Source organism: Eriocheir sinensis, chromosome 34, assembly GCF_024679095.1.
Source record: "Eriocheir sinensis breed Jianghai 21 chromosome 34, ASM2467909v1, whole genome shotgun sequence".
In the NCBI taxonomy this organism is placed as follows: Eukaryota; Metazoa; Arthropoda; class Malacostraca; order Decapoda; family Varunidae; genus Eriocheir; species Eriocheir sinensis.
In genome coordinates, this window is record NC_066542.1 from 4,516,897 (window position 1) to 4,527,162 (window position 10,266).

The 10,266-nt window shown below is 42.7% G+C and overlaps 1 protein-coding gene across 3 annotated transcripts in view; it reads right to left on the reverse strand.

Annotated features, from left to right (window-relative positions):
- Positions 1-7,215: 7,215 nt before the first annotated feature.
- LOC127007207 (uncharacterized) overlaps positions 7,216-10,266 on the reverse strand; it is a 9,252-nt gene continuing 6,201 nt past the window's right edge. Inside the window, exon 2 of one of the 3 annotated variants that reach the window (XM_050877921.1) lies at positions 7,216-8,581. In XM_050877921.1, the coding sequence (XP_050733878.1) occupies positions 7,522-8,553 (1,032 nt within the window). In that variant the 5' untranslated portion in view covers positions 8,554-8,581 and the 3' untranslated portion in view covers positions 7,216-7,521. Of the gene's footprint in view, positions 8,587-10,266 lie in introns of all 3 variants that reach the window. The other 2 variants (XM_050877920.1, XM_050877919.1) reach the window with 2 other exon arrangements.

Below are 10,266 nucleotides of genomic sequence, written 5' to 3' on the forward strand. Positions count from 1 at the left end.
CAGAACATTCGCGTCACGAGCTGCTTAATGAAAACTTTTAATGCAATCGACTGGAAACCTTCACCAAATGTTATCATGTGCAACTTCCCACGATCACTAATCTTTTTCTTCATGCGCTAGAGTAGAGGAGACTCACTGACCTCTGCGAACTTCTGCGTCAGGTTGTAGCGGAGGAAGACCCGTGTCGTGGGCGGCTTCCAGATGTCCTCCTGGAACCCGAACACGCGGACGCTGCCTTCCGCCGCCGCTTCCTCTGCTGTCTCCGCCGTTGTCCGCGTCACACCTGCCCGATGCAAAGGTAAGGCCACAGGGATGAACTAGAGTAGAAATTCTTGTTGCTCGGTGAGGTCGAGAGAGGAGTAGATGCAAGCGAATGGCGAGTTCAGAAGAGCAGTTAGCAGAAGAATAGGACTCATCATACTGAACTGAAATACTAAAACTTAGATACATATTCTTAAACGTATCGAGCTCCCATTACAACGATTTCCTAAGTCCACGGAGAAGATTAACCGGGTTTGCATAGGTAGTGAGTTCTTAGGTCCATATCCTTAAACGTGTTGGGCTCTCACATGACGGTTTCCCAAGGCCACAGAGTAGATTAACCGGGTTTTCATGGGTGGTGTTTACGTGTAAGGCTCCCATTACAACGATTTCCCAAGACCACAGAGAAGATTAACCGGGTTTGCATAGATAGTGAGTTCTTAGGTCCATATCCTTAAACGTATTGGGCTCTCACATGACGATTTCCCAAGGCCACAGAAAAAAATTAACCGGGTGTAATGGGTGGTGTTAACGTGTCAGGCTCCATTACAACGATTTCTCAGGTGATTTTCCCCTTTATGGTGCAGAAGGCGTGTAAAACTATCACCGGCATCACAAAACAGGCCATAAAAATCCCTAAAACTTCCACGAGAGTCTTTTCAAACAGGCAAACTGAGGTGCCAATACGTTAAGAACACGAGGTTTACTTTTTTGGCTTAACAGTGAACAGCAACGTAACCTGATCACAAAGGAACGTGTCAACAGCAAGTGTATTAAATTCTAAGCTAACCAACTTGGGAAGAAAACCCTAAATTCTGAAGCTTTATATACTGTTCTTATGGTGTTTTGTGTATTCGTATGACCCTGAACATGTAATAGCTCTGTGTGTGTGTGTGTGTGTGTGTGTGTGTGGGAGGGTTGGTGCATGTGTGTGTGTTAGTGTGTGTTTGTGTTTGTTTTACTATCGAACGCTATGGTCCTTTGTCCGTCTCAGTGAGAAATATAATAGATTACTCAATGTCGTTCTCTCCAAGCGTTCAGTAGAGACCATTCCTTAGGCACATAGAAGGTCTTTCAGTGTGACGATATTGACGGAAGGTAAATTGTGTACCTATAACCTTGCGTAAATTTATCACGCAATATTATACATCTGTTTCCCGTGCTAGCTAGCGTTTATCTAGCTATCTACCTATCTATCTATCTATCTATCTGTCGATCTATATATCTATCTATGTAAGAAAATTAAGATATAGGAAAATGGGATAGGATTAAAAGGCACAGAATATAAATAAAAACAGGAAAAAAAATGTGTATAAAAAATGGTATGCTGTTTTACTACTACTACTACTACTACTACTACTACTACTACTGCTACTGCTACTACTACTACTACTACTACTACTACTACTACTACTACTACTGCTACTGCTACTGCTACTACTACTACTACTACTACTACTACTACTACTACTACCATCTTTTTCCACTACCATTTTTCCTGTAATATTTATTCTTGTTTTCATTTTATCTAGCGCCAATTTTTTTTTTCTGGCATCGTATATTCAGTCTTTTTACACCCTTTCACTTACTTATTGAGGCGACGAGTGTGGCGAGGAAGAAGCTGAACCCGAATGACCGTCTCTTAGGCATCATATCTGTGTATGTGTGTGGATGCTGGTGGTGGTGGCGGCGGCCGTGGTAGTGATGGTGGTTCTTGCTGGTTCCTTTCTCACACTCAAAGTCACCAATGTAAAGACCGCTGGCGTTGAGACTTGAATACAGTGTTCCTGATGGCTAATTCTGATCTGACTTCGATGTTTGTCTAGACGGAAATAGAGAGAGAAGAGTTATCGAGGTTAGTTCTTTAGATCTGACCTCGATGTTTGTCTAGACGGAAATAGAGAGCAAAATTATCGAGGTTAGTTCTCTTGATCTGACTTCGATGTTTGTCTAGACGGAAATAGAGAGAAAAATTATCGAGGTTAGTTCTTTAGATCTGACCTCGATGTTTGTCTAGACGGAAATAGAGAGAAAAATTATCGAGGTTAGTTCTCTAGATCTGACTTCGATGTTTGTCTAGACGGAAATAGAGAGAAAAATTATCTAGGTTAGTTCTCTTGATCTGACTTCGATGTTTGTCTAGACGGAAATAGAGAGAAAAATTATCGAGGTTAGTTCTCTTGATCTGACTTCGATGTTTGTCTACACGGAAATAGAGAGAAGAATTATCGAGGTTAGTTCTCTTGATCTGACTTCGATGTTTGTCTAGACGGAAATAGAGAGAAGAATTATCGAGGTTAGTTCTCTTGATCTGACTTCGATGTTTGTCTAGACGGAAATAGAGAGAAAAATTATCGAGGTTAGTTCTCTTGATCTGACTTCGATGTTTGTCTACACGGAAATAGAGAGAAAAATTATCGAGGTTGGTTCTCTAGATCTGACTTCGATGTTTGTCTACACGGAAACAGAGAGAAGAATTATCGAGGTTAGTTCTCTAGATCTGACTTCGATGTTTGTCTAGACGGAAATAGAGAGAAAAATTATCGAGGTTAGTTCTCTAGATCTGACTTCGATGTTTGTCTACACGGAAACAGAGAGAAGAATTATCGAGGATAGTTCTCTAGATCTGACTTCGATGTTTGTGTAGAAGATGAGAGAGGGTAGCGTTATCGAAGAGTTAGTTAATCAGTCGTATAATGTGTGAAGAAAATAGAGTTCCCGATGATTAGTTAGTTCTCTTAATCACACTTCTTTGTTTGGAGATGGAGAGAGAGCGAAACGTTACAAAGCAGTAAGTTAATCCATCGTGTGAGGCTTGAAGAATTCTGTGTTTCCGAAACTTAGTTAGTTCTCTTGATCTCACATCGAGGTTTCTCTAGCCGAAGAGATAGAGAGAAGCGTTATCGAATAGTTAGTAAATTCACCGCCCATGGGTCTGTGTGTGCCCGGCGACCGACCAACACATACTGAACTATATCAACAGAGTGCAAAGAATAGTGTTCGCGATGGTTTTCTCGATCTCACACTGCGGATTGTCCGGACGAAGAGAGACGCGTTATCGAGCAGTCAGCAAATCCATCGTCCGTGTGTCTGTGCGTGCCCGGCGACTGACCAGAGACTACTGAACAATTGTCAACGGTGTGTCCAGTCCACTAACACACACATACTAACACATACACAGAGGCAGATAGACAGGCGCACCGGCCCTCATTCATAGCGACTACAGGCGGTACACAACCTCGCATGCCTCTATTTGTCACGTTGCTACATTGTTAACTTTTTGCGAAGCTTATAAAGTTTTTCTCCCTACCTCTCATGAATAGTTTAGATGCATTCAAGCACAGGACGACGACGACGACGACACAGTTTGTACTTTCGCGAGACTCGTTCGTGTAGTGTGTGTGTGTGTGTGTGTGTGTGTGTGTGGGTGGGTGTGGGTGTGGGTGTGGGTGTTTGCGTGTCCCTGTAACATAAAACTTTTCATTGAAAGCGAATGTTCTGTTTACCTGGGCGACGTTGCAATAGGATGAGGTGTTTCTACGTGTGTTTCTCTCTTTTTAGGATAATTTCACGTATACCACATTGTTTTTACTCTACTGATGATGTTATTTTAGTTGGAATACAAATTTTTACCCTGGAAATAAAGTTGCTCCCCTGTAGTTGCAATAGCGTGGCCTGTTTCTCCATTTCAAACTATTTCACGTATACCACATTTTTTTTAACTCTACTTATGATGGGTTTTTTTAGTTGGAATACAAATTTTTACCCTGAAAGTGATGTTGTTCGCCTGTAGCTGCAATGGGGTGGCCTGTTTCTACGTGTATATCTCTCCATTTCAAACTAATTCACATTTACCATATTTTTTTACTCTGCTAATAACGTCTTTTTACTTGGAATCCCTGGAAATAATGCTGTTTACCCGGAATTCCTAGATATATAAATAATTTTTTTTTTATTAGGGCAGTGATTAGCGGGCTTATTTTCTCATTACTATTTTTTTCTGCCCTTGAGCTGCTTCCTTTACTGTAAAAAAATCATAAAACGTAAGAATGATAAATAAAAACGTAAGTAAATATAATGAAAAAAATAAAATAAGACGTAAGTACTGGAGGAAGGGTGATTTTTCGATATGCAAAAGGAAATAAAAGTAGAAATGGAGCTGCGATCGAGTGACATATCCCTTTACGATATTTCACGTATTCAACATTTTTTTAACCCTGCTATTGGTGAGCTTTACCCGGAATACCTACCCTGAATACCAACCCTGAATGCCTACCCTTAACACCTACCTTGAATACCTACCCTGCTAGTGATGATCTTTACTCGGAATACTTACCTCGGAATACCAACCCTCGGAATACCTACCCTGAATCCCTACCCTGAATACCTACCCTCAATACCTACCTTGAATACCCACCCTGCTAGTGATGATCTTTACTCGGAATACTTACCTCGGAATATCAACCCTCGGAATACCTACCCTGAATCCCTACCCTGAATACCTACCCTTAATGCCTACCTTGAATACCTACCCTGCTAGTGATGATCTTTACTCGGAATACTTACCTCGGAATACCAACCCTCGGAATACCTACCCTGAATCCCTACCCTGAATACCTATCCTTAATATCTACCTCGAATACCTACCCTGCTAGTGATGCTCTTTACTCGGAATACTTACCTCGGAATACCAACCCTTGGAATACCTACCCTGAATCCCTACCCTGAATACCTGTCTTGAATACCTACCCTGAATACCTCCTACCTTGCTAGTGATGATCTTTACTCGGAATACCTATCTCGGAATATTAATCAAACCCTATATTGAAAGAAGAGTATTAACTATACAAATGAAACGGATTGGCAGTGGTCTTTACTTTGCCTCGCCTCCTCCTCTCTCTCTCTCTCTCTCCTCCTCCTCTTTGTGACAAAACAATATAATACACTAAATAACTTGTGGAAGATTTGAAGGAGGAAGAAAGAAGACTGAGGAAACGATAGAGAGAAAAACGGTACAAATGGAACGGAATTGAAACGGTTTTTCCTTCTTCTCTCTTTCTCTCTTCCTCTTCATGAATAACACAACACACCAAATAGTTTATCACCAGAGGGAGAATAAATAATACTCCAGAGAGCTGTTTTCGTGAACTTTCTGAGAAATACGACAACGGAACGTCTTTACAACAATACCATGTGTCCGGGGCTATACTGCTACAAGAAACACCGGCTGTTGTATAGGAGTGATTGGGGTCTTTCATCCCTTTATCCAGTGCACTCTGTTGTCACGCTGCCACGGCCGATCGGTTAGACACACTCGCTCGATAAGTAATCTTGGTTATGTCTGAATCTTTGTGTAACAGCTATACACCAACCAACCGACCATCCCTTGAGAGCTCTTGTCTAGCTTCACGGCAGAAAAAGGTGTGTGTGAAGGTTCCCAGTACTAGTGGTCGTATTGCTGGTTAATATATGCCCTCAAGTGATTTATTACGGATATCCCCACACCTTTGTACCACTAAATATGTCGGTTTTGTGGCAGTAAGGAAATTAGGGAGCATACGCTATAGCTACACGTGGCCTTGGTACTATCTTCGTCGCATTAATCCTTGAGCCTGTGTTGGGAGGTTATATGATTAGGTAAGGGGTGGGTATGGATGGGTTGAGTGAGTTAGTTGACGGGTGGGTCAGAGAGAGCAAGGGTTGAATGGTAAAGAAAGTGGGTGGGTGAATAGATGACTGAGTGGGTGGGTAGGTGAGTGGGTTAGTTCTAAGGCTGGTGGGTGAGAGGGGTGAGCAGGTTGTGGAGGCATGTATTCAGCCTTACCAGAAAATGAGTGATGGAAGTAAGCGGACTATACGTATAACAGACTTTAGACAACATTACAACTGTCTATTACTACTACTACCATTAATACTAATACTAATTTTAATACTAACACTGCTTCTACTGTTACTTCTATTAGGGTTTTGTTATAAGAGTTAACGGAAGGCACAAAGTAAATTAAATGTGGCTGGCTGTCTCCGTAGACTTTCATTGGGACCGCGGTGCCCGTAACACATAACTTTCCTTGCAAGCTCTCAGAAAGTTGAATCAAATTAGCAAATCTTGTGGTAAAGTCTTCTGCTCTTCGGTCTAGTGATCCTAAATGTGGCACAACGTCTCCTAAGGGTTTTTTGATAGTAATAAATGTGTATGTATTTGTCTATAACCCAGAATTTGTTACGTCCGCCACAGAAAGCTACCGGAATCCTTATGTGGCAAATTGATATGTTGTTTTGTTAGGAATTTTTCTGTCCTTTATGAAGATGAGTGGCAGAGCTCAGTGAGAGAGAGAGTGCGAGGGAACAGAGCAAGGAGGCTTAAACTGTTTGAAATATATTGATAGAATGATAAAAAATAATTGATGGGATGACAGAAGTAGTATCCTTTACATATGCCCTTCATCTATCTATATCTATCTGTCTGACAGCTTATAATATCCACCTACCTATCCAATATCTACTTGTCTATATCTATCTTTATGTTTCTTGTACCACCACTACCACTACCACTGTGTATTGTAGTGTTGATGTTACCAGTTCGTTTACGTCGTTTACAGTAAAGCTCGTGAATAGAAACGCCACAGGTTGTCAGGCGCTAGGAAATGTTCTGTATCAAAAATTTACTCTACGTTTCCTCGTGATCAGTAGATAACCGGATGAATGAAGACTTAGAGAAAAAGAAGGCCTTCGGATACTGTTAATGACTTGCGTTAGGGCGTTTTCATATTACGTCATGTTCTGGGGGTGGGATTGGCTCTCTTGACTGACTGACGCTGCGTGCTCCCAGGGTCACATGGTAAAGCGTTGGCTGGGGACGAAGCACTTACCGTGGATTGGACCGTCGATATGGAGTGGCAATTATGCGAAATGATGAATGGTCCAGCTAATGGAAGCGTGTCGAGCTGATAAAAGAAGGGACGTACTATAGCCTGAATCAATCAACACCTTTATTAATAAATACATGCTGAAATAAGATAGTGATGAACCCATAAAGCAATTTGTCACTCATTCACTCATTCCAAGATCATGTTGTTGATTTACTTGAAAACAAAGAGATAAAAAACATATAGCAAACCAAATGTAGTACACGTATTTCGTGAGATGTATTAAATACTAAAAATAAATAAAAACATATTATTTAACATAACTTCCTCTACAATAACAAATCCCTACGCTCCCTTTTCCCTTTCTTATCAGGTGTCATGTTCACAGCGCTCTCTAGGAGGTGTTAACATACGGGCACAGCTCCTTTTTCATGACTTTCTTCCCCTGCCGCTCCCTCACCTCCTCCCGGAGAGAGACGCGGAAGCCCCTCAGCGTGGTGTAGCGACGCAGGTGGCACATGTCCCTGGTGCGGCCTGTGGGCAGCGCCAACGGCGTGCCCAGCATGGCGCGGCGCCAGGCCGGCACGAGGGCCATCAACAGGCAGCGGAGCAGCTCCGCCATGGTCTTGACCCACATGGAGGTGAGGGCGGCTGCCAGGAACACCACCAGCAGCACGTAGGTGTTGTTGGCGGCCACCTCACAGTTGTAGCTGTAGGTGCCCTCCAGACGGCCGGTCTCCTGGCTCACGTCACACCAGGCCAGGGGGGGGAAGGAGGTGACGGCAACGTCGCTGGGGTCCAGAATGTCTCGATCACCCAGCTGCAGCTTGATGGTCCAGGGGTCAAAAGTCAGCAGTACGATCACCATCAGGATTGAGTCCACCACGGCGAAGTAAAGGGTGATGGCCACGTCCGCGGCGTACAGCCCTAGGGAGGTGTTATGCCGTAGCATCTCCGCCACCCCCAGGCGCTTCCCCCACCGGGTCACCTTGTCCCACGCGTGGACACGTCCCTGGAAGTCCCGCAGCGCAGCCACCACCCTCTCGTTCTGGAAGGTGAGCCACACGGCGTAGCCGAGCAGCAGGAGGCCCAGCGTTGCGTACACGTGCACAGCCATCCTCAGCTTGTTGTAGAGCCACGGGTGGAAGCGATGCGCGGACGGCTTGTCCTGCAGCGCCGTGGAGTAAAAGTTGAGCTCGCATCGAGCCCAGTCCTGGTGGTCCGGAGTCAGCTCCCCGAGGTCCAGGCGGCGGATGCAGTGCATGGCGTGCTCCTCCAGCCACTCCCCGTCGGTGAGCAGCTCTCCGCAGATCACCACGGCGCCCAGCATGCAGTGCTCGAACAGCAGCGGGTGGTTGGGCGCCTCGCACTTGTCGATGAATCTTCGCGCCGCGCGGTACAGGCGGGGGATGACGTCCCGGTTCATGGCAGCCTCGTCACCACCTCAGGGGATCCTGTTCTGGCATGGAGAGAGAACGATAGATTAAGAACATGAAGAATTGTCTTTCTCTGCTGCCATTTAGTTTATGGTGCAGTAAAGTTATGAGTTTCGGGTCTTAGTTAAATACTATCACAAGGTTGCTTTCACATGTCTCATCACTCTAGTGAGCGTATTTCATTCTTAGCAAAAACCTGTATCCTGTCACCATAATGCCTTTTTACCTCTTCAGACTAAAATCTGTTACACGGGACAATCATCACTTTGCTGGTATCACTAATCGTAGTTCAGTATTTTCGGGTATTTGTAAGAGAGGAACTCCAACATTTCCACGGTGAAGGACTCTAGTTAAATCATCTGACCAAATGGTTCCGCTTAAAACTGAAACTTCCAACCAAGATATCTTGAGAAAAACAATCTCTTACTTTCACTATAGACTCATGGCTCCAGCCTCCAAGTCCAAACACTGTCTGGCCTCTCAATCTCCTCTAAGGTTGTGTTAACTGTATAGTGGTGTGGATAGCATGCCCTGTGTGCTGCTTCATTTATTACCAAGTTAACGTTGCTATCTAAGTTTTGTGTGCAATTATCCCACCAGGCTCGTAAAGAATAACATCTGGGCGAATTGTAGTAAAGGAAGTCCTCTTAGTAACGAATGTAATAGTGGCTGTAATGAAAGCATGGGAAGCTGGGCATGTGATAGTATATATCTAATAGCGTACTTACGGAGTCTTTTCCACTACGTTTACAAAGTCGTGAATCATCGTTAGTTCATAATAATTATACTCGCATATTGTTCCTCCTCCTCCTCCTCCTCCTCCTAGTCATCTTCCCTTTTCCTCTTCTTTTTCGTTCTTTTGTTTCTTTTTCTTCTTCATCTGGAGGCTTTTGTTCATGTTCTTGTTCTTGTTTTTTTTGTGTGTTTTTTTTGTTTTTAGCTTCAGGCGCTTATGATTAATGTATTTCTGTTTTTCAATATTGTCTTTTTTTCTTCATTACAAAAGGGACAAATAGCTAGATAGTATTATTTTCTTGTCCGTGAGTCCATTAGTAGTAATCTAACAATAGTAGGCTAGGGAGAAGACCACTATCAGCCTACTTTTCTTTAGTTAATGATAGTAGGCTAGTACAAAACAATTCTGAGCCTACCTTTTCTTTTGTTAACGATAGTAGGCTACAAGACAACTAACAGCCTACCTTTACTTTTCTTGATAATAGTAAGCTACGACAAATCAACTATCAGCCTACCTTTACTTTTCTTAATAATAGTAGGCTACGACAAGTTAACTATCAGCCTACCTTTACTTTTCTTAATAATAGTAGGCTACGACAAGTTAACTATCAGCCTACCTTTTTCTTGTACTAACGATAGTAGGCAAGATAGTACTAACAGCCTACCTTTTCTATGGTTAGTAATAGTAGGCTAGGATAAGATAGTAATTGCCTATTTTATTCTTTTTTTTAACAATAGTAGGCTAGGACAAGATTGTAATTGCCTATCTTTTCTCTTGCTAACAACAGTAATCATTATAATATACAAATCATTATATTTCTTTCATCATATTTCTGCCTTTTCATAATATTTCATTTATACACTTATATATTTCACTCATTTACTTGTTTGTCTATATTGTTTCTTATTTTTCGTTTAATTCATTTATAATCTTTTGTTAACGACAGTAGGACAAGAATACAATAGCC